This window comes from Diospyros lotus, chromosome 14 (genome assembly GCF_014633365.1).
Source record: "Diospyros lotus cultivar Yz01 chromosome 14, ASM1463336v1, whole genome shotgun sequence".
NCBI lineage: Eukaryota > Viridiplantae > Streptophyta > Magnoliopsida > Ericales > Ebenaceae > Diospyros > Diospyros lotus.
Window position 1 is genome coordinate 14,354,204 of NC_068351.1, and position 25,243 is coordinate 14,379,446.

At 37.0% G+C, this 25,243-nt stretch overlaps 2 protein-coding genes across 3 annotated transcripts; one reads left to right on the forward strand and one right to left on the reverse strand.

Annotated features, from left to right (window-relative positions):
* Positions 1 to 860: 860 nt before the first annotated feature.
* LOC127789797 ((R)-mandelonitrile lyase-like) lies at positions 861 to 2,932 on the reverse strand. The gene is made up of 2 exons (XM_052318795.1): positions 2,648 to 2,932; positions 861 to 2,564 (listed from the first exon to the last, which is right to left on the reverse strand). Exons 1-2 carry the CDS (start codon positions 2,736 to 2,738, stop codon positions 1,015 to 1,017), a joined length of 1,641 nt encoding a protein of 546 aa, XP_052174755.1. The 5' UTR covers positions 2,739 to 2,932; the 3' UTR covers positions 861 to 1,014.
* A 9,141-nt stretch (positions 2,933 to 12,073) lies between these two features.
* LOC127790780 (DNA-dependent metalloprotease WSS1-like) lies at positions 12,074 to 24,378 on the forward strand. Of its 2 annotated transcripts, none has more exons than XM_052320449.1 (5): positions 12,074 to 12,463; positions 13,419 to 13,605; positions 13,681 to 13,876; positions 16,814 to 17,245; positions 23,514 to 24,378. In XM_052320449.1, exons 1-5 carry the CDS (start codon positions 12,247 to 12,249, stop codon positions 23,703 to 23,705), a joined length of 1,224 nt encoding a protein of 407 aa, XP_052176409.1. In that variant the 5' UTR covers positions 12,074 to 12,246; the 3' UTR covers positions 23,706 to 24,378. The 2 variants fall into 2 exon arrangements, with proteins under 2 accessions (XP_052176409.1, XP_052176410.1); XM_052320450.1 differs by having other exon boundaries at positions 13,429 to 13,605.
* The last annotated feature ends 865 nt before the right edge of the window (positions 24,379 to 25,243 follow it).

Genomic DNA, 25,243 nt, shown 5'->3' on the forward strand with positions numbered 1-25,243 from the left:
CTATATATGATTCTCTATGGCACACTTGCATTCATTCTTTGATGTATATATATCTGTATATACTTTAGAATACTCCATTGTAAAACTCTACGGGGGCTGGCATAACAATCTTTTGCACCTGGAAAGGCTATGAATATGAGAAGGAAGAGGGGACTTTATATATTCATTTCACTCTTAATGGAACTTTAGGGTTTTTGTCCCTAATGTTCTCTCTCTCTTTTCTAGCATAGCCAAGACTAAGAGTGATTTGGAGTTAGTGTGTCAAGACTAAAGAAGAGTTGGATGAGCCAAAGTAGGAACTTTAGAATGAGAACTAGAACCCTACCACCGTATCTGAATATTTAGACCAAATAGAATGGGAATGAAATATTTTTTCAATAAACCCTTTTACAGAGCCCGACAACCTCATCAAGAGGTTTATTGAAGGGTGACAAAATTATAAAAATGCCCTCACCTTATAAATTTGCTTCCCTTGCCCATGCATCCTTTATACTCTCTTTTTTCTTCTATGATCACTTTCAGTCGACGATCACTATATCGCCTTGTCATTCGACAACAAGGTTATGATGTGGTGGTTGACGCTTATTGGAAGCGATCATAAAATGAGAGAGAGAGGAGAGACGAGGCGGGAGCAATGAAAATAAATTTATAATTTGGACGAGGATATTTATATTATTTTGTGCTCTTCATTCAGCCTTTCACTAAGGCACTCGGGTAAAATAAATTAACCCTTTTTTCAAGTACCTTAAGGCACTGATGACAAATGGTATGGTATAAAAGAAATGCAAGTATGAAATCCGTATATATCAAGTACACGAATCTTAAACCAAGCAAACCCGTAACCTGTAATTGCATGAATATGTGAACGGATGGAAAAAAAGACAACTCTATACAAGTAGTTTTCACTTTGAAGAGCGGAAGAGAGTACATAGCAAAGAAATGGCAGGAAAGCAAGAAAGGACAAGTGAAAACCACGTACGACAAAGGAGCATTTCTACACGGAAATTCAGTGATCTATCTCGTTCTTTCTCTGATCAATTTCATACCGGTGTACCTTCCCAGCATCAAAACAGTGGCCTGGGGATTGGTGCCCGGAGATGCAGAGAACGTGGAGCCGTCGACTACTCGGAGAGCATCAACTCCGGTTACCCGGAAATGCCGATCGACCACCTTTCCCACAAGGCAGCCGCCGTGGTAGTGCCAGATGGTGCTCACCGTCCTCCGGCAAAATTCTCTCATCAGCCTATCGTTAGACGGATCAACCGGCAATGCAGCCCCGACGTACCTGAAATCACTCCCCGCCGGCCACTCCTGGAACTTGAATTTCTCCATGGACCGGCTCCTTAGCACGGCGCCAATCTTGCGGGTTCCGTTCACGCATCGTTCCAAATCCACCGGGTTAGTGAAGTAATTAAAGCGGACGACTGGGTTAACCCTAACGTCTGTCGAGCCCAACCGGAGTGTCCCCGCCGAGAGCGGCCCGGAAATCTTCTCCATAATCGAGGCCACGGTGAGATACAGCGGCGAATACGGGAGGCGGATGAAGACGGAGCGAGCCGGGGAAGAGAAAGGAACGACATTGGAAGCGGCTTCGATGTAAAACCCTGAATCGGTTATGCCCACCACCTGTATGAGAGAATGCTCCAATGGAGCTGGAGGCACAATGGAGATCCCATTCCGAGGATTATCGTAAAGGAATTGGCCGACGAATGGCGAATGGTGCACCACCGGAATTCCCCACGACGAGAGGTACGGCCTCGGGCCGACGCCGCTGAGAAGAAGAAGCTGCGGGCTGCCGATCGCGCCGGCACAGAGCACGACCTCGCCCTTCCGGCGAACCATCGCATGGTGAAACCGCCCCAATCCGTCGCGATACACCACGCCAATCGCCGACGGCTTTGCGCCGGGAGAAGCAGAGGCAAACATAATTCTCTCGGCGCTTGCGTAGACAGCCACCCGAATGTTCGACGATTTGGCGTAGCCGAGGAGATCCGCCGCGCTGTGGCGCCGGCCGGAGCTGTCAAACGTTGAACCGCCGGTCTTGGTGCCCATTGAGTGATCCAGAGTGAACCCATTATTGGGGCCAACGCCGGTCTCTAGCAAACCATCTCGGACGGAGGATTGCCAGTTCTTGAGCTCGGGGCGAAACACGATCGCCCGCTCGACCCACTTGTAGGACTGGTTCACCAGCCGGAGATCCCAATTCACGCCGGAGGATCCGAAAAATTCTTGATCGGCGCGGCTGTAGAAGCCGGCGTTGATGGCGGAGCTGCCGCCAAGAACCCGCCCGCGAGCGTTGGGGACGCCTTCTTGGGAGGTGAAAGCCTGCGCCGGAGAATTGTAGGTGTCGACGTCGATGAGAGTGGCGACGAAGCCTTCCTGGGTCATCAAGTTAGGGTAGCCGTACGGGACGCCGCCTCTTTCGAGAACCAGCACGCGGAAATGCTGGGAGAGCGTGGCGGCCAGAGGGCAGCCGGCGGTGCCGCCGCCCACAATTATGTAGTCGTAATGGTCTTCCGGCGGGAATTGCGTCGCGTTCTTCACGAATTGAAGGTAACTTGGACCTGTAAAACGAGATTCAGAGAATTCAGTGAAAGGGAAAACATTATAAGAGAAACAGTGAGTGAACTGGGAAGAAGATGATTACTTTGTTGAGAGACTGATTTTCTGAACGAACTGAGTGTTAAAATTGCCAAGAAAGCTAGAAGAGGAGAAGATGGAAAGGTGGGTTTCGCCATTGGTTTTCTGACGAGTTCAAGAAAGAAAATGCGAGGATTTTCTTGGTGTTCTTGGGTAAGAGCATCAACAGAAGCTGTTTCTTGCGAGCTTTCACAACAATGGCAGAGAGAGAGAGAGAGGATTTCTCGTCTCTGTGTAATGAAAATGGCGGATTGGGGAACTGAAGAGACGCAGAGTAGAGTGGTTTTTTCTGGTGGGAAATTCAGTTCTGTTTTGGAGCGAGCAAGGATACTAACTGAAACTTTTGACCTTCTTCCGTGACGCCGTCAGTCTGACGGCGTCAGTCAATTAATCTGTCAGAGTCTCCCCTTGAAATCGAGCAGTACGCCGCCTCCCAGGCCAAATCTCGTCTTGTCCTTGTCTTCCGGAATTTTCAGATTTAATTTATCAAATTCTGAAATTAGTTTAAAATATATTAGAAAAAACTTATTATTATATTTTAATTAATCTTAAATAATTATACACAATTATATTATTATAAATTAATTAAAAATAAAAATATCAAATTCATCCATACAAATATTAAATTTATCCTTGAGCGAAGAAAAATAGTGGCAATTGATGATAAAAGAAGAATAAAAATGTAATTATAAAAGAAATTATGTTATTTTTTTTTTCATTTATTTATAAATTTTTAAAGCTCCTTTAATCAACTTTTTGTTTTCAATTTTATTATTTTGAAAATAAAAATAAAAAATAACATTATTTAATTACTTGTTTTTACTTTTAAAAAAATTAAAAATAATGAAAATGATAATAAATATTTAAATGAAATGAAAATTTAATTTTTAAATATTATGATTACTTAAAACAAAATTTATCACTCTGAATTTATAGTAATTTTTTACTATAGTTGTTGCCAGTAAACAAAATAACTTTTAATTTTTAAAATTATAAACACAAATATAATATTTGAAAATCCAATCAAAGATCTTATTTATTCAGAAAAAACACAAGAACATTCAAAAAATTGTGTGTTTGAAAATTCAATCAGAAGCATTATTTACTGAGTAAAAAAGAAATTTTAATTAAAAATTTAATTTTTGGAAATTACTTTTCTCCCGCAGTTTAAAAATAAATTAAAAATTATTTTGCTTTTAATATTTAAAAATGAGTTGGATTTCGTTTATATTATAAATATATTAACTTTTATATTTCTTTTTTGAGATAAATTGAGATTTTATAAATTTATTAGCATAGAATGTTGTCACCTCAATGTTTAGCCATTTAATTTTTGGGTACTGCTAAATATTACCTAAAGACAATGGTTAGGGTGCAATAAGATTACCTTATTTTCATATGAAGTGTACTTATTGTGTATTATTTTTATTATTTAATTAGTTAATTAAATGCTTTAAAGTTTAATGCATTTATTATTAATCAATCAAATTATTTAGATGATAAAATAAGGTACAATAAATATGTTTTATCTATAAATAAGATACATTTATTATATTTTATGCTTTATTTTTTTCATTTTGTTAATACATTAGTTAGGGTCTTACAACATTCTATAACTATTTGCAATTTAAACATTCTATGACTAAACCATAATTTGATATTATAGTTGGTCTCAAACATAGAATATGTCATCACCTTTCATTAAATTATGCTATTAAACAGAGAATTTGTCACGCCATCTAAATTATATATTATTAATTTGCCATGTCATTTAAATGGGTCGCCATCTAAATTATATATTATTAATTTGTCATGTCATTCAAATTGTTGATGTCATTCTTTTTTAAATTGTGAGTCAACTCATATGATTTTACGAATTTATGAGTGACATAAAATGAGTCAACTCACTTATAAGATTGGATTTTTATAGAATCGAATTTAATTCACGAGTTAATCGAGTTCGAGTTTACGAATTTATCGATCTAAATTTACAAATTTATTGAGTTTAGTCTTGCCTATAATTTCAATGCTAGAGACAAAAATATTTTCCTCTCTAACTAACATATATATATATATATATACACACAATCATTGTCAATCTCCTTTTTTGATTCTTTTACAAACCCTAAACGACGTTGTGTTTATGTGCTTGTTGCGTTCGCTTGCTTTGTCCTTCTGCAAACTCTAATCGTTGTCAATCTTGTTTTGGCATTTCTTCTTCATTCTTCCATCTTGAAAGTTTGAAGAATCAAACACAACTTAGATATGTGAGTGAATCGTGAGTGAAAGTGACTATATTTTGCAAAGTTTGATAATCAATTATCGTGTGTGCGTTGTGCTGAGCTTTGTGTTGCGTCTAATTGATGTGTTGAGTGAGTGTGATCTGCGGCTGTACCTATGTATGTACATTCTTATTTGTGATATTATCTACATATAAAAGTAAGTGCATATTTAAAAAATTAATCTTAAATATGTCACAATCAAATAACGAGTGAGTCTAATTTTATATTAAGATTGATGATTAGCAAGAAATAAATATATCTTTTTGGTTTTGGTAACTTAATTAGTATAATGACATAATGGAGAAATTTAGCAATATTTGTTATTTTTATGACTTAGTATTTTTATTTATTTTTAACAATGTTTGTTGATGATGATAGTAATGTTTGTTATTTGAAATTTTGAATATGGATGGATGAATGATGAATTGATGATAAATGATAGATTTAATATTTAAAATTTTTATATTATTTAGTATTTCTGAAATTGATAGATAAAGTAATTTTAAAATAAGTATATGTATTTTATTTATAATAAAAAATATGTCATTATAAACATATATTTATATAAATTAAAATATTTTTTATTTTTTTCGTAAAATTGTTAGATTTTACGATTCAATTTTATAATCCGATTTTATGGACCCTCTTACGATTCTATTTAAAATCTCAATTTTACTAATTTTGGATGATGTGATAAATAACAAGATTTAAAAACATAACTTTTACCAAAATATGGACGAACTAAACGATAAGCGCATTTGTAAGATTAAATATTTTAAATAAAAAAAGTATGTGACAACTATTTCTAAATTTTAGCAAAAAAAATGCCCTCACACCCTTGAAGTTCGGAATTTTAACTCGAAATGTGCTCGTAAAGTTTTGAAAATAGAAAGAAGACTTTTTACTTTACAAACATTATTGCACTATCCTTGGTTGTCACATCATTCTAATTAAATTCTTTAAATATCTAAAGTATTCCATTTTTTTTCTCACTCTTCCTCTATTTTTTTTTTTCCTGTGATGATGGTTGTAGGGATCGATCACCACAAACGGCTTGATGCGAGTACATATATAAGGAGTAGGTGTTGGTTTTTCTATTATAACCTTCATTACTTAAGTTAATAGAATAAATAAATAATAAATGTGTAATGATTACTAAATGTCTATTGATTTATTTGTAAGGATTTTATCATTTATACATATGAAGTGAGTCGAAATATTTCGAGTTACTTTTTTAGATTTTCAGATTTAGTTATCTCCAGCTAGCTAAATCTATTAGACCAAATAAAGATTGTCATGAGCTTAACTGATAGGAGTTAAATTATTTAGAGATAAGTAAATTAAGATATTCAGAATTAAATCTCCAAAATTCTCGATATCAATTATGTTCTCTCCTTATTGTTTTTAAATAAATAAAGACATGTAAGAAAATGAGATTAATTGTCTTCTAGGATAGATTGTTACCTTTATCTTTGGTGGGTATCTGCCATCATTATATGCCCAATTTTTCTTTCCCCTTCTCCAACACCAACAACAAGAACGATGGTAGGTTTTTTTATTTTTCTTTTTCTCCGTCTCTTCTTCCTCCTAATTAATATGCCGACTATAAAGTCCAGTGTCAATTTTTTTCTATTGTGAGTTGAAGTAGCCCTAACTATTGCAATGGATTGTAAACCCAATGACACTTTTTTTTTTTTTACATAGTTTAATAGAAGAAATTAAAAATATTATCAAACTTCTATACATTTAGTCTATATAAATTTGAAAAAATATTTGTTGGTAACTAAAATAAGAAATAAAAAGAAAAGGTAGAATAATTGTTTTAGCGTAAGAAAGATAATATTATTTTCAGAATATGATGTGAACAATCTTGCTTCAATTAAGATAAATTTCAAAAGTAATATTGAAATTTAATCCAATTTTATATCATCCATTTAAATGACTTGATAAATCAATGACTATACTATAATGTGGATGAGGAGACTTGAACTCTTATGTCAAATACAAATATCAATGTCATGTCCTACCAGTTTAGTTTCTTTAACAAATGTTGATGACATTTCTACGTACTAAGGACACAATTAAATAGGTCAAATTTCACTTAAATTACAAAATTAATAATGTTATATAAATATTAATTATAAAAATTACATTAATTAAGTTGATTAAATAACATATTTAATCACTTTATACACTTTGTAGTTAGTGCCCTTATATATATCTAACTATACCAACCACTCAACAAATAATTTTATGTATATAAAACAGTTTCAAATTAAGTAGAAAGAAACGGAAATTTAAACTTATCATATTTTGGTTACACTAATCTTGAATCTCCACATACACAATCCATCTCTAGTGTTGTAGTAATCGCTTTTTTCTATACTCTATTTTGATTTGCAATATGTTTCAATATAAACCTTAGTTTTTGGGTTTGATTAACTTAAAACGAAATAATGATACCAACAATGATATTTTACATAACAAAAAATTAATAGATTCTAAACAAAAAATTAATAAAACCTAAACAAATTAACACAACCAAAAAATGGTACCTCTTTATTTGTAGCAGTGGTGACCTGAGGCGAACGAGGGAAGCAATGGTAATTGGAGGTGGTGGGTGAAGCAATAGTGACCAACAACGAACGGACGATGTAAGGTCTGCTTTCGAATATTTCCGTTTAGCATAGGATATTCGAAAGAAGGTTATTACAGAGATAGTATAGAACAAAACGGAACTCAAATAACAACTCATTTCATTTCTAGCAGTGAAAATTTAAATAAGATTTAATTATATTTTCAATATCTCATGACTCTAACCTCGATGGCCATACAAAATAATAAGAGGCTCAATGCCAATAAATATAACAAATCCTCATCACTATAAACCTCACCAAATCACTAACTAGGATATTTGAAATTAGGACGCGTCTCTATACACCACTATCCTTTGGCCGTAGTCCTACTAGACTCGCTCCAATAACATTCTTTACTTCACCTGGAATGGCAAAAAAGATCAAATGAACCACAAGGCTCAACAAGTTCGAGAAATAATAAACAATATATAAGATCCAAGAATATGATGACACCAAGAAGAGTAATCAATGACTCCACAATTATATACAAGATTCATAATTCATGAACTTATTAATTCAACTTAATATATCATGTCACCATGTATCATTATGCAAATGTGCATAAAATTTCAATGTCGTTATCAATTTTCATAGGCTCGCATGCCATCAATTAATACATGCAAGAATGTATCATTTTATTATCAATATCAATTTTTTCGGCTCTCAAGCCATAATTCGATGCATGCAAAAGTATATAAGTTCCATAAAACCTCACAAATAAATATGGAGCCAATCTGCCGGGCTATGGCCACCTTGTCCTGCGCCAGGTGCTCTGAGGTACCATTTCTCTCTCCACACAAAAATAATAAGCGCACAAAACATATATATATATATGTAACATGTACATGTATACATCATGTATGCATTTACCAACCACATATATTTAAATTATTATTTTCGCGATATTCATACTTTCAACATCACTTACCCATACCGGGTATTTTTCCATCATCAGATAAATTCAACATATCTTATTTCATAACGTTTATCGCATTCAAAATATAATTTATGACATAGAAATGCTTGATATAATTTATAACATAAGAATAATTTTTGAGAGATGCTATTTAATATTAAATCTTAATTCACCAGCTGAGGAGTATTATAAATTTAATAACTATTTTTTTCATAATATGATTGTTGTGATTTCATTTAACCAGTGATAGTATGCATTTACTTGCATTTGTGCTCATAACTTAAATTCATGATTAGTCCCCATGCAATCAAAATGACCACACCACTCAAAATTGCTGGTTAAACATAAACCTAAAATTTTTCTAAGGCGAAAGACCAATTAGAACATATTTTGGAAAATGTCTTTATTTTGAAAAACTAACTGCCGGTATTTTGATAACTAACATTAATTGTTGTAAGAATGATTTTTAATGATTTTTTCAAGAAACGGAAGCTATGTATTTCGAGGGTGCTAAAATCGCAATTTCTTGCATTTGTACTAAAACCAAAATTCTATTTTTTTATTGTTATAGATTTTGATTTTTTTGATATTTTTATTAAATCCAAATAGGAAGTACTTTCTTATTTACATTTATGTATTAAAGTATATGAAAGGTAAAATATAAATTAAAGAAAATGCAAACATTTACTTAAATTAAGGGAATGTAAATGGATAGGGTGTGAGCAAAGAGTTCGCATTCAAAGGCTTACGGGAAGAGCTCGCTGGCAAAGGCTTACGAAAAGAGCTCGGGATGAGCTTGTGGTCAAGGCTTATGGGACAAGTTCGAGGTTATGAGGTGAACAAGAGTTCACTGAACGAGCTTGCGGTTAAGGGGTTGGGCAAGAGCTTGAGGTCAGGCGCGCGAAAAGATCTTGAGAAATGAACTCGCGGGAAAGAGCTCACGATTAAGTTTATGGTCAGAGAACATATATGTATGAGCTCGCGACAAAGAGCTCGCTGAAAGGACAAGTGGAAAGAGCTCGGAACAAGCTTGCTAGAACATCAATGAAGTTGAACATGTATATATATATATATATAACTGGGTTTGTTGAACAAAAGAGGGGCATTCGAACAACTGTAGGGCATGGTTGGGGTAAGCTTTTCAAATTAGTGAGGGGTATTCGCTCGTTACGCATGTTGTATATGTGTATTTATAGGTGGGTCTCATATATGTGTGAACAATATATATTCTCAGTTGAGCTTTTGCTGTTGATATGAGACATTTGAATACCTCAATGAAATCATTCGAGTGAGTGGGAGATGACTTAGCATTTTACATTCCGACATAGCACATACAACTATAAGAGGCATTTGGAACAACGAGCTCATTCACATGTGATATACACACAAATATATATATATATATACACATTTAACACTGCTTCTTTGGCTGGAGAACGAACAGAGGTTCTCATCCTCACCTAACTATATAAAATGCCATTCATGAATAAAGCTTGGGGTGAAAACAAACCCCATTTTGAGACCGCAAGAAGACCCACACAGAAATATAGGTTGAACACAGTGAGCTAAAATGAATACAATGAGTTATAATGAACACAACAATTGTAACAGAAGCAAGAAGATACAAGCTAGCTCGCATAAGGATATAAAATGATGTATAAGAGAACTTGTATTGAAAATCAAATGGGAGTGCAATAAGAACTTGCCTGATGACTTCGCTATGCAGAAGAATCCTTTCTCCTTGAAGCTGCTATCAGTCAAGACAAATGAGACAAGAGGGCATAAGGGAAAGAAGAAGAAATATAAAGAATGAGCCATAGATAGGAAATGTGGGTATGCTCAGGAGAAAGGTCGCCAGTGTAGGTGCAGCACGAAAAAGGAAAATGCACAGTCTGCACCTGCTACTTGGTCGAAATGACCTGATTACCCTTCACCTTTACAATGGTTAAATGGAAGACAAATGGCACTATTGACATTTGATGGCCAATTTATTTTATTATAATTTTTCTTCAAGAATTTCAAATCTCATTTCTCAATTGGGTTTAGCCCATGCCATGGGCCATTCCATGGCTCAACTCACTAACCCAAATAAATTATCATCATCCAAGCCCATTCATAATATAATTAAAATTCAAAACACATCTCAATGCCCCAATTTATTTGGACTTTCCCCACATTTTTGGATCCCATTTGAATAGGCTACAAAATTCTTATTTCCACTTACTTTTTATTCCAATAAGCAAAGAAGAATATTTTTAACCCTCAATTAATTAAAACAAAAATTTTTTGAACTCAAAATAAAATACTTGAAAACGTCTAGACCCCCTAACGGGTTGTTATAGTTTCTCCCCCTTCAAAGAATTTGGTCCCCAAATTCGCATATGATCACACGAACAACTGGGAAGAAAATGCCTCAGCCCATCCTCAATTTTGTGAGTAATCTTGCCCTGATTGTGACATTGCCACCAGCTATTGTAATACCCCGAGAGCCTAGAGAAGAGTAGTATATATTGAGGATAAGTAAAGAATGAAACAATACAAGTTGGATATCTTTTGGGTTGAATGTAGGCAAGGAATTCTCGAGTTAAGCGTGCTTGAGCTGGGGGAGCTTAGAGATGGGTGACCTCTTGGGAAGTTCATGTAAGCCCATTAGGGTAAGTTGTTCTGGTCCTTCATATTGCTCGATGTAGGATATTACAAGTGATATCAGAGACGACCCCCGAGCCTCTGAGCGCGATGGCAGGGCAAACCTCAGTGAGGACCCTGAGTCCCTAAGGAGGGTGCGTGTAGGCACCTTAGGCGAATCCCACATCGACCATGCAAAGGGGGAAGATCTGGGACATGTTGTAAGGTCGCATGTAATATTTCGAGAACCTAGAGAATGGTAGTATATATCGATGATAAGTAAGGAAGGAAACAACACTAGCTGAATATCTTTTGGGTTGAATATTGTAGGCAAGGAATTCCCGAGTTAAGCATGTTTGAGTTGGGGAAGCTCAGAGATGAATGATCTCCTGTAAAGTTCATGTAGACCTATTAAGGTAAGTTATTCCGATCCTTCTTATCGCTTGATGCAAGATGTTATAGACGAAGCAAAAGAGATAGTTGACATAGTGAAAGAGTGGAGAAGGTAGAGGGTTTGATGGCGATAGCAATAACAGTCTTGGTGGAAGAGAGAGATAAAATATAAGGAAAGAAGAGAGAGAACGAGCATTTATTGGAGGTAAAGTAGTCGGAGGTGCCAGCAAAGCAGCATGTGACTTGAGGTAGAGGCGGCAACAATTCAATGGCTGATCGAAGGCATTGATGGTGAAATAGTCAGAAGCGAATGATGATAGAGACAACAACAACAATGGGTTGCCTTCATTAGGAAAGGAGAAGTCGCATACAAGAAGACAAATATATAGAGAGAGGAGAGGAAGGTTTTATGAGATTTTACACATATATGTGACAAAATCTCATTAGTTTTTATTATACAATCAACATATGAATTTTTTTATTTACCTTATCAATGCCACGTCACCAACTGAACTAAAAATTTTAAATATGACTACATTTTAAAAAATTTCTAACACTAGTAGTCACATTACAAAAAATTAAAATTTAGTCTCCAAAGAAGTACCAAAATTTTGTATCTGGTGTGATTTACCCTCACTCCCTGGTAGCCATTAATGGAGACCTTGTTTGTGGAGTCAACAGGGCACATTCACTTCCCCAAGTTCTTCCAATTTGGGGCAAAAAATTGTTCCAAATAGCTAGCACCAGTTGCTTCATGTTCTCTCCGCCACGCCGGCCGCCCATCCTGTATCTCTCTCAGAGAAACCGTATTTCCTATCCAAACCTCGAACTGAACGACGCTTCCACATACATTGACACAAGCATCCAAATATTATTTTGTCTTCATCATCCCTTCCTCCAAGTATGGCAGCTGAAGAAGGAAATGATCTATCGTAGAGCAGTTGTCTCCAAAAGCTTTCTGTCTTCAGCAGGTTCCTTCCTGATCTCTTCTTGCCTTCAATTTCGTTTAGTATTGTTATTTTGTCTTAATTTCTATTATCTTAACAGAGACTATATCATCATCAGTGTATTCGTTTTTATGTTTGCTCATTGGTTCAATAAAGTGGGGAAAAGGAAAATTAGGTATTCTCAATCTTAAATTAATATAAGAATGTTCGTAGTTCCTTCAAGATTGTGTCCTGGCGACGCTGATAAATGGTTTTGGTAGATAACTGCCATATTGAAAGAAAGCATATCTTTACCTGACGTATTTCTTACAAGAAAACCGGTAGAATTCACCGTTCTAGATGGAAAATAACGATCACAGATATTCCCTTAAAGTAACTTGGAGACGTGGCAAAGTTCATATTCTAGTTTTCTCTTTAAAGAGTGAGACTTTTGCTTTTGCTGCCTAATGAAGTTGTCTGTTTTACCTTAAAAATTTACTTTAAAAACGTTGAGAGTAAAAATAATAACATATAAAAGATGAAGTTAACCACCCTCTCATCTAAAAGTTTAAGCTGTTAGATAGAGGGTGGTTGACAATTTAACAAATAGATGCAGTCTTTTCAGTGGTCATAGATAGAGATGCTTGGAGAGAGAAATTTAAATGTTTCCCATAACTGTAAAAATGAGTGAAGTGCTGCTTCACTTTCCAATAGGGACCCAAAATTAAAAGGGTAAAAGAAAAGAATGCCCAGCAATACTGGATGAGATTTCAGTGTCAACTTATTTTATTTCAAAGCATATTTAGTAGCAATGGCATTCATAGATAATTAGGAAGGAATCATTTTGTGGTTTTTTTTAAAATCAAAATAGAAGCACCTAGGAATTAATTTACTAGAATTAAAAGGAATTCTACTGGATCTTGAAGGTGGGATGGGGGCCACTGTGTCAGCAATTGGACATTACAAAACTTATCATTTACTGACTATTTACTGTTGCTAGTTTGCATCAGAATTAGATATTGCCCAATCAACATGGAAGTGGATGGTTTTGACAAGATCATGAAAATCAAGACTCTCAGGAGGTTTCGGGAAAGCGAGGCCATGGAGATTCTTCAAAAGATAGCAAAACATGTTCAACCCATAATGTCCAAACGCAAATGGATAGTTAACACCCTTTCTGAATTTTGGTACTTGTTATATTTGTCTTCTTCATAATGTTTTTCCTATCTCTTGTCGTTGTGCTTATCAGTTTTAATTGGCAGCCCTACAAAACAATCTCTGTTAGGACTGAACACAGGGAGAGGCATAGAGGTTAAGATCAGATTACGGAGGCCAGATAATGAGTTGGATTTCTTACCTTTCAGTCAGATTCTTGATACCATGCTCCATGAGCTTTGCCATAATGAATACATGCCTCACAATACTCATTTTTACAAGCTTTTGGAAGAAATCAAAAAGGTCAATGACTTATCTAACTTTCATACTTGAGCAATTTGATTTATAATTTGCCCCTTTTCCTCCAAAAGGTAGATGGCCAAAATATTGAGTTTTCTGCATTCCCACTATTATGGTTTCAAAATTTAGCATTTGGGCTAATAGATAATTACTTTGGATATCTTATGTATGATTGCTTGAAGTTGTTGTTTCCACTCTGCTGGGGAGGGGAAGGGCAAGGGGGTAGATTTTAAACAATTGGTCTAAAAGATGATACATGAAAAGCCTTCTTGCTATTGATAGTATATTTTGCAAATTCTATAAATACAGTTCTGTAGAAACTTATCTTAAAGAATAAACGATCCTTATCATCACAAAAGTTCAATCTGCTGATGTTTTTTTTAAAGCTATTCTAATTATTTTCATATATTATTATTTATTATTGTCCTGGAAAATTTCTACTACTCTTTTTAGGAGTTGTAAGATACTAAAATAATGATGGTATCATGGTGGTCCTAGAAGTAATTCATTATAGTTGTACACCAATTTCAATTTACTGTTTTATTCTACTTGTTGGGCTCACTTGTCAAGAAGCTTACTAGCAGAAATAAATCTATGGCTTTAGACTACAACAAATTTTCCAGATGAAAAGGAATGCCTAGTAACAGATGGCACTTTGTGATTCTTCCTGAACTGTTTTCCACCATTACATAGTGATAGTGGTCAAAACTGGATGGTTCTGACTTGCTCGTCAGGAAAAGGACTGCGACATTTTGAGTCATGTGGCAACCTGCAACCACAGCAGAAGGCTGCCCCAAGCTGTGTCGGGAAAGGCTCTCCGATGCTCAAGTCAAAGATTATACAGGTTTAGGGAGAGAAAAAAAAAAGTAGCGGGACGAGTAGAAGGGAATGTAAATGATCCTACTTCTCATGCTGGTTGCACCTTTGCTTTTATAGGTGAGGGTGGATGGGCAAGGTTGACTGGTGACTATTTTCTTAAGAGGCTAACCTGATCGTGATAAATTGTGGTCTTGCTTTTCATTATTAGTAGGAACGTATGTATCCTTGTAAGGACTTATTAGCTGCCCAAATTTTTTTTATTAGTTATCTCCTATAGCGAGAAGATATGAGTGACGATTGTCACCAATATTGTGAATGTAGGGATGGCAATATACCTTCACCCTTACCTGTGGCTCCTTCTTAATACCGATAATGCATTTAATCTTCCATCTCCATACCCATCAAGTAATGGATATCCATTGGATGCTTGTACCTGTTCAATTTTAAATTAAAAAAATATATTTATTCAATTTCATCTCAAATTATGAATCAAAATTTAACATATATGATATAACAAGGAAATAAAAAAAAATATAAAAAATCTATACAACATTTTCAACTACATAAATCCTTACAACATAAAACATTTCATACAAAAAAAAGTCATTATACATATAAACATATAGGAGAATATAGTTTTGTAACTTTTGTTTTCAATTTTGATTCATTTTTCTTTTGTTATTTGTTTCACTTCACAATTAGGTGGCCTAAGGGAGTGGTTGTGAGTAAATGAGAATCTAACTTGGGTTGGGCTTTACTTTCGTTATGTATTCTATAGACATAATGATAGAAACATATATAATGAAATAAAATGATTTATTTATTAGTAACATACCGCCATGTATGCGTTAGAGGCACCTGTCCCCCGCATCCTATCTATACCCACACAGTTTTCTTATTTTCCGGTCCATACCTGCCTTGTTGAACAAAATTTGAAGTCCATGCCCACCCCAGATGGATTGGCTTTGTTGGATATCTATCAGATCGGATAGAAATTGCTATCCCTATGTGAATGAATTGAATGTTATATCCACTAGGGACTTTAAATAGGACTTATCTGATGTGTTCTTGTCCATGCGGTAGTTCATCATTGGTGTTCAATTTTTGACCACATCACATAGGTTGTTGCAAACATCAACATTTTGTTTGAAACCTAATTTACCCTCCCTTTAATTTTTGAGAACTTAGTTCCTGAATCATGCCAACCTAGAAGTGATGCTTGGTTTTAATGGTTTTGGCCTTAATTGGGTCGGAATAGTTGTGTGTTTACTCTGTTGAGAAAAAGGAGAAAGCAAAATCACATGGAATGAGTTCCATTTGTATTGGTAGAGTCCAATCTAGAGTGGTGAGTCTGGTGACACTTGCCTTGCCTTATAAATATGCAAGTGGACTTCTTATGAGTGTCCACCTGCAATAGTGTAAATTGTCATCTCAAATTGGAAAGGGGACTTAATTCATTTACAGGTGAGTAGCAAATTGACCACCTGCTACTTCTTGGCTGGGAAGATATTTTCTAACAATCTGTTTGCAGATTTTGGTGAGTTGATTTTGCTTTAATAATGAATTAATTCTTGAGACTATCCTTTAAGAACTAAAACAAAAGGGACTCTTATCTGCTAATTACTTACCAAGAGGGAAAACATAAAGAAAGAAACAAGAGAAGAATGAACTCTTCAATCAAATTAATTAATTTTATTTGTATTTCTTTTTATTTTAGTGGATTCATTTACTATAGAATTGTATATCGAATGGTTCCACATTTTTTTACAAGGACCAAAACCCTAGGGCCAATACATTCTTTGAGGCCTTTATTGATGCTGCCCATGCAATTTTTTGTTCAGGTAAAATAACTAATTATTTCATCGTGGCACTAAAATAAAGAGTTTCGGATAGCTTGTTTCATAATGTAATATTGCTCCTAGTTCCTTTCATGGAAATTTTATATATGAGTAGAGTTTTGGAATTTTCCAGTTGCATTTTTCTCTCCTAGACATGCCTTTTTCATTTAATATTTGTGTTCTTGTTTTGGCCCCAGCTAGATTTTTTTTTTTTTAAATTTTTTCTGAACCCTCTCCACCCCCCCTCCCCCCCCAAAAAAAAAAAAAAAAAACTTTTCTGCAGGAATCTGATGAACTGATGGCTAAAGAGATAATAGAAACTGGGTGGATCCCCTCTTTAACTACCTTTGATCTTTATGGAAGACCCTTGGGTGGATTTCCTCTTCAACAGAATGCTCTACCAGCAGCAGAAAATAGAACTGTGGTTGGCGGTTTGTTGCCATCCGGTACCATGCATATTGGTGACATGAACATCATGTCTACACTCAGCGCCACTCAAGCTGCTGTTATGGCTGCAGAAAGAAGATTGTATGATGAGGTATGGTGTGGGTTTGAATCATCAGAGAATGAAGGACCTTCTAAAATGTTTGAAGATACTGAACAGTTTGAGTCAGGGGAATCTACTCAAAGTTCACCTCTTGGATCCCAAACTAGTCCACGAACAACTGATTTGAGCTCAATGTGGCAGTGCAATACCTGTACATTACTAAATCAAGTAAAATTTTTCTACTTTCTTTGTTTAGCTCTTTTTTCCTTCCCCTGCTGCAACAGACATAGTCTTTGCCATGTTATCTTCTTTTACACTTGGTTTTTATCAGTTAGATATTGATGAGGGTTTGTTTAGAGTTTCTTCATTTTGAATACTTATTCTAACAAAGTAATTCTCCACCTAAGGGATTAAGGCTTGGGATTGTTGTTGTTGTTGCTATTTGAATAAGTTTTAATTAGTTTTCATGCATAAAATTTGAACATAAATATTAGTTGAGGAATGACGAATCATTTGATGACTAGGTTGAAATTGGCTGCTGCAAAACCATGCTAACTTGAAAGGCGCAAGGAGAGATTGCAATTACCGAAAATGAGTTGTAGAACTTCTTCTTTCCTTTTCTTTTTCTTTTCTCTTCTCCCTTTAATAAATTGAAAAAGATGGGATAAGCAATACTATAGAAAATTTAGGTTGTTTTCTTATCACAGTTGTGGTAGTTTGTCAACCATCTGTGTCTCTTGATACCACCATCTAGTGTTACTATACTTAGGTGCTTGAAATTACAAACCTTCACATCATTCCTTCTCAGTCTTGGAGGGGTTAGTTTTTGGCATTCCTTAGGAAAACTGAACCAAGTCAATCACTATTTAAATCATGCATTTTACTAATCTCCATGAACAACCCTCTGCGTGCTTCACGGCTTTGTGTGAGTGAGATTTGTTCATCTGAGCTTAGTGGATTTGCCTTTTACAAATTTTCTCAATGGCATGTATTGATTATAGTTTTCCACTTTTTGATATTGTGTGTAATTAACAGAGGGCGCTCTACACGTAGCTCTTTCTTGTTTCCCTGTTTTAGTTTTGAGTTTCCTTACCTGTGACTGTGAGTCTCTCTGATATTGCCAAGTGATATTTGTGCATGCATAAATGTGCGTGTTAAGTGTATATATGATTTTACTTTTATTTGGTGGAAGGTTTCTTGCAATGAAAGTTGGAGCTGCATTCCAAGTGTACATGGTGGAGATATAATATTTTTACGAGTCTTTTTATTTTTGTTTTTTCTGTTTATCCAATACTGCATCTATTACAGGTGTCCGTGTCCCACTAGGACATGGCATTCTCCTAAGCAGTGTTTCACATTTTTATTGTCAAACATAGATCCACTTGTTTTGGCTCCTTGTGTACATGGCTTGCAAAAACAATTTTCCAGGTCCCCGAAAATTTCCTTGCCCTGACCAAGTAAAATCCAAAATAGCATTCTTCATGGAAGCTATGGGCTTTCCCTTAATGCAACAGTAGAACATTCTGTCATGACACCCTTCAGGTACCTTGAGGTCTTTCACCTGACCACAAAAACAATTTAATGCTGTGAAATCTGCACATTTCCATTACAGCATCCAGATGTCATGAGAATAAACTACAACATACTCTTCACAATAATATCATGACCTTTCCACTGCCTTGTTTATTTGTTTATTTTCTTCCATAAGGCTGAAGTCATATCATGTAAGCAAGGTGTGTGTGTGGTGACAGTAGAGATGCTCATGTTAGATAGTTAATCAAAGCTTATTTGGGATGTAATAGCAGCCCCAAAAGAGAGAACTAAGGCAATCAAGAGAGAGAGAGAGAGAGGAGGCAGAATCACCAGTCGTAGGGCAAGAATGTTGCTTTTCAAGGTCTGAGGTTTGTGTTGGAGGTTGTCACGAACCTAGGGTTCGTGATGGGTTAGAAGAGGAATTGGGGAAGAAACTGAGAAGAAATGAAGGGGGAGATTGAAGAGAATTAGGGAGAAAGTTAAGAGAAATGAGGGAGTGCAAAATGGAGAGAAACGAGAGGGAGAATTGGAGAGAGAGAGAATCAGATTTTCTATTATCAATTTCAGCATACTTATCTCCTGTTACAATGGCCTTTTTATAGGCATAGGTAGCCCCTTAACTAATTTCTAACAGCACCCATGTGCTCTAACAAACAACCAAATATCTTCTAACAAACTAATATAAACCTATTACAATACTACCCCTTTATTATATCTCTATCACAATATTACCCTTCTAATCCTCCTAGGGACATGACAATTTCCTCCCCTTGAAATGTTTCTTGTCCTCAAGAAACTTATTATCACCTAACTGTTGCTTCTTTATCCAATGCCCATCTTTACCCAGTGGTTTCTTCTTCGCTTTTCTTTCTTCTTATCTTGTTTTTCCCTTTTCTTTTGTCTTCTCTTTTCTTTCTCCTCAGTAGCAACAACATTATGGCTTGCTGCCACACCAATGGAAACATGAATGAGCAAAACATCAAGGGTCTCGGTCCCTTCAACAAAGAAATCCTTCCCTTTCTTCCTTTCATCTTGTTTCGCATTATCCTTCTACATCCTCCATTGCTCCAGATGCGCCGTCAATCCTACAACCCTATCCTCCCACTCTTCGGGCTGCAATGTTAACTTTGCTTTGTCTTGCGTGCCTGTGCCAATGACATACATGTGGGATGTTTCAAGCAAGGTGCCCGGTGCAATTCTTTGTTCCTTCTCTTCGGCTTCTCTATTTTAAGGAACTCTTCTTTGTTGAAACTTTTATGATAATCATCAAAGTAATCGGCGGGGAAGTTGTACTGATACTCTTTAGATAATATCATTGCAAATTCTTGCAACTTCTCGTGAAACATTTGACCAAATTCCCTGCACTCTTCATCAAACCCACTACTGGTTCCTTTATCCAATAGGTTGATCCCTTTCTTATGTTCCTTGTTGCTGTCAACTGAAAATGCAGCCTCCTTTGGCTGCCATTGAAGCTCCATTCCAGCTGAAAAGGAAGATTTCTTATGCTGCAATTGAAAGCTCATCTGCTCCATGTAAGCACTGCCTCCCCTAGCTTCACGAGTAGGACACCCTACTGAAAATGCAGCCTTCTTTGGCTGCCATTGAGTCTCCCATGGCCTTATGTACGCACTGCCTGCCTTGGCAGAACTTTCACTGGCAGAACGAGACACATGCCAAGAATTTGGAGCGCTGTCCACCCTGCTTCGCCCCCCAAATTCAAACTTCTGAATGAAGGGTTGCTCTCTCTCTTGGAATTTAATCATGTCAGATGGCAATAGACTAAACAGATCGAAGCTTACCTGGCTACGTTGCCGATGATGTCCGCCTCCCGAACTCCAACCCACAATGCTATGATAGTCGTCTATCAACCCAGACATTGGAATCAATTTTCGGAAATCAGTCTTCTGGAAATCAGCCTGTTTCTACTTCCATTATCCGTAGAAGTATATAATTGCCGGAGTTGAAATCACAACCAAAGCGACTCACGATCACTTATGTCCATGGTCACCGTCAAAATTGCCTTCAAATATGACTCAAAATTCCTTCAAGTCGGCTCGCCTCAAACAAAATCCGCAGAGATTTGGGTTGGCTTTGCCTTCAAGTCTGGAGTGTCACAACAGCACTTCTTGCTGAAGTAACTCTAGTACATGGTCAGATGAATAAACCATCGGGAGCTCGTTTGAGAGTCGGTTTGGCTGCTTTGCTCTCGTTTCGGTAATGGAGGAAGAAGGGTGAAGCAACTGAAGAAGGCCACTCGATTAACTCAAGCAGAAGGAGTCGACGGCTAAGGAATTGCTCTCGCCTACCTTGAGCGACTGTGATACCACCAACGAAATTCTGCGGAATTAAGAATTCGATGGTTGCAGTAGCTTACGACTTGGCTTCCAATTCCGCTTAAGTTGCTTCGCCCATCCACTTCAACCAACTTACTACGATTCGCGGCTGAGCGTCAACATCTTGCCTCGCCCATTCCAAATCTGTTGTTGGATCACCTTCGATGGACTCCGACACCAATCGCGAAGGCTCCTCAATTCGCGTTGCCTCTGATGCTGTCTGCGTCGCCAACTTCAGCGGATCTCCCGTACCACTCGTTCTCTCTAGTCGCGAATCCTCCTCTGGTTCTTCCTACCCATTGGTCGCGTTTGGTAATGGTCGCGACACCTTCCTCGCCCCTGTCGTCAACTCCAGCGGAGCTCCTGCAACCTGTCTTCCGCTTCAGTCGCACACGCCTAGGTCGTCTGCTTCACCTTCGACAGACTCACGCTCGCCTTGGACAGTCGCCACACTCCCAAGTCCAAATCGCGACCTCCTGGCTGTTCACATCAACACCAGCGGACTCGCTATCACCTCGGAACTTCTGCCTATTCTGTTTAATCACTAAAATTGATTTCAGCAGCCTTCGAAATGAATCGGAACCATCGCCAAGAACCGTTGCTCTGCTTTGACTCTAGTTGGATTACCTCCAAATCGGATCGGACGCTATTGAATTTACGAACTCACAGCCGAGGACGATTGCTCTGATATCATTTGTCACGAGCCTAGGATTCGTGATGGGTTGGTTAGAAGAGGAATTGGGGAAGAAACTGAGAAGAAATGAAGGGGGAGATTGAAGAGAATTAGGGAGAAAGTTAAGAGAAATGAGGGAATGCAGAATGGAGAGAAACGAGAGGGAGAATTGGAGAGAGAGAGAATCATATTTTCTATTATCAATTTCAGCATGCTCATCTCCTGTTACAATGGCCTTTTTATAGGCATAGGTAGCCCCTTAACTAATTTCTAACAACACCCATGTGCTCCTAACAAACAACCAAATATTTTCTAACAAACTAATATAAACCTATTACAATACTACCCCTTTATTATATCTCTATTACAATATTACTCTTTTAATCCTCCTAGGGACATGACAGAGGTTTGAGGGGGAAAAAAAAAAAATCCTTTACGTAGCTAGGTCTCTTATGTAGGCTGATGGGTCTCCATGAATGAGCTGAAATGCTTGGGTGGTGGTGAGCTGTATAGATGCTGTACATTAAGTGGGTCATGGTGCTTCAAGGATTCAGTGGGATTTTGAATATTGTACAGTCGACACTCTGGTTTGGAGAAGAGGTGTTTTTATCTTCTGGTGTGTTTCTCCCAATGATTGGCCAAGGAAGAGGCCCACATCACTGCCAAGCCAATGGGAAGCCGAGTGACTTGATGAAACCTTTAGTTCCATCCTTGAATCTGCAAGCCCTTGAGTGTTCCAAGCAGGGGCAGGTGACATGGTCTACCTATGACCCAAATACTCCAGGCAAGAGAGTTGAGGAGAGAGTGCTCTTGAACCAAGGTGAGATAAAAGAGGAGATTCATATGGTTTTCACTAGTGTCAAAGTTCCACATCCATTGTCCTTGCCAAGGCTGTGCCTTTTGAGGAGAGGCTTGAGAAAAGGAGGGCAATTGTCCTGTGAATCAGCTCAGAAGCTTTACTCATTATACTGGATGAAATGATAGGTAATTTGGCCAATGTCTAGTACTACTGCACCACGTGGAACCTTAGGGCTTGCCACATGATGGCAGTGGAATGTTTGTCCACACGAGGGCTCAAATACCCTTGGGGGCAGAATGCCTTTATTTCTTGCAGGTCATGACGGGCTTGCACTCTGCTATCAGAGTAAGTGGATTAGGTTCCCTTGTATGGTTGTACCCCACCTCTTAGAGGTACTTGGACCCTTTTTTTCCAGGAGAGGATTTTGAGAACACATGGCCTTTCTTATACATTTCATACTTAATAATGGCATGTCCCACATTCTCTCATAGTTGACAGAATTAGGTGATAGTGGGACCAGTAATAGCTGAGAGCTAACTAAGGGAGTGTCAGGACACATAGAATGAACTCGTTGTCCTCAAAGGACATGCCCTGGCATACATAAAGGGCTACTCTATTGGGGTTGACCCCTCCCATAAATAGTAAATCCCCTCATTATTGTTATCAGAGATATCTCTCCGTATTTAGCTTTGATTTCCTCTCCTCTCCTCTCCTTCAGGTTGGCCTAGCTGTCTCTGTCCTACATTTCACATGGTCCTCATGCATTTCATGCTATGTAACATGTCCCATAATAAGATAGTGGCACCACTCCTAGCTGAAGATGCCCTTAGTGTCAGGCTATGTTGGGTGAGCCACCTGCTTGTGCACACGGCCTGGCACACACAAGGAACCAACCCTGCATCGTTTGGCATTTCCTACAATAGTGAATCTCCTTGTCTTCTGATCAGATATTGTCTCCTTAGTTGAAACTCTACTTAGGATTCTAGAAAATTATTGTGCATTGTTAAATACTCTGGAGCCTCAGTCACTTGCCATAGTTCAACAAACTGCCAACAAATCCATTTAAATCAGTACCATGTGGCCATCTCTCTCTCTCTCTCTCTCTCTCTCTCTCTCGTGTTGGAAATTCTTAGCTGATGTGCTTGGATGTTATTGCAGCCATTGGCTCTAGCATGTGAAGCTTGTGGCACTCCAAAATTTGGGGATCATGGGGTTAAGTCCAAGGTCTGGTCCTGCAAATTCTGTACCTTGAACAACAGTATTAAGGTAGATAAATGCTTAGCTTGCGGAGAGTGGAGATACTCATCCGGTGCGCCTGTCACCACACGTGGACCAAATATTGGCACCTGAATCAGAAGATCAAAGAGATAGAACCTAATAACGTCTGCCTCTGCTCCACTGCATTGCCTCTTTACAGAAGGTAATGCCCTGAATACATACATACATAAAAATATCTTTTTCTTTCCTTCTTGGTGCTGGCCAGGTGACAACTACTTGGTGCGCCTGGGAGTTTTTATGTTTTGATGTAATAAAAGCAATGGCATGTGATCAAGCTTTTACCTTGTTGGACTGGCAGCTTTGGGAAGATGCTTTATACATGTAAGAAAAAAGAGGGTTGAACTCTAAAAATTTACTCATGTTCAAGTGTTCATGTTTGTACTGCTTGCTTTAGGGTGTAAGACATTTGTTTGTACTTCACAACACAGGGCAAGCTGTGTAAAAATTTGAAATGGTTCCTGGGAAAAGCAACTTTCTTTGTTGCTTACCAGTTTGAGTTGGTTGCTTTAGCTTCATGGGACAGGTCTGAAATGGCCATTTAGAAGAAATTGATTGGGGGTGGCAGCATACCATGTGGAGGCTGGCAGTTGATGACCCTTATTTCCATTTAAACAAACACCATCACAAGTGAAATTATTAGAATTCTTTCTGCTTTTATGCTTTCAATAACGGGCAGAAAAATCTTTTGCTTGATGTGAATTGGATTTATTAACAAAAGTTTTATCTCTTGTTTAGCTGCTTTAAGTTGTGACGCCTCTTCTTTCAACTCCATGTTTAGCAGTGTGTATTTACAAAAGTTTATAGCATATGGATTTAGCTGTTTTAAGTTGTTGGCGCCTCTTCTTTCAACCCCATGTTTAGCAGTTAACAATGTTGTCTTTAGCAATGACGATGTAGAATATCATGAATAATAATTGAGTACTCACCTGGACCAATGGAAAGACGTTCAGCTTTTTTCAGTAAAAGTAAATGCTTCCAACTTGAGGTTGTATTCGACCATAGCATAGCAGAGTCCTTGCTTGAGTTTCACCTAGGAGGGTCCTCCAATGTTAAAATTAGACAAAACTAAAGAGAGCAGATAGGATATAAATGGCAGAATAAAAATGAGAGAATACCTAGATCAAAGAATTCAAATTCATTAGTAAGCTACCGGTTGAGGTGCTTTTATGCCGGTAGTGTTCTAGTTTCAATGGGATTGTGAGACTCCCAAGATTTTTGGAAGTCATTCCCTGTTCACGATATGATAAATGTTGGTTCATTTATTTTATGTAGATAAACTCTTGCTTGTGGATTGTTATTATCCCAACTCATTTGTCTAGGTTGTTATAAGGCTAGTTCTCATTTTTATCACTGCCATCAATATATTTAATTAATAGGTGTTGCTCTGAGGTGTCAAGTTCATATGGACGGGTGTTCTCATATCCTTGAGTGATAATGCTGATAAATATAATTAAGAGGTAAATCATGTAACCATGTGTTATATGATTAGAGACAAATAATTTTGGTTATATCAAACACATTTATGTTCTAATTTTTTAGTACCTTGATTGTATAATGTCGTTTGTGAAAATCAAAATGTCGAGACAATAGAATATTATTAGATTTAAAAT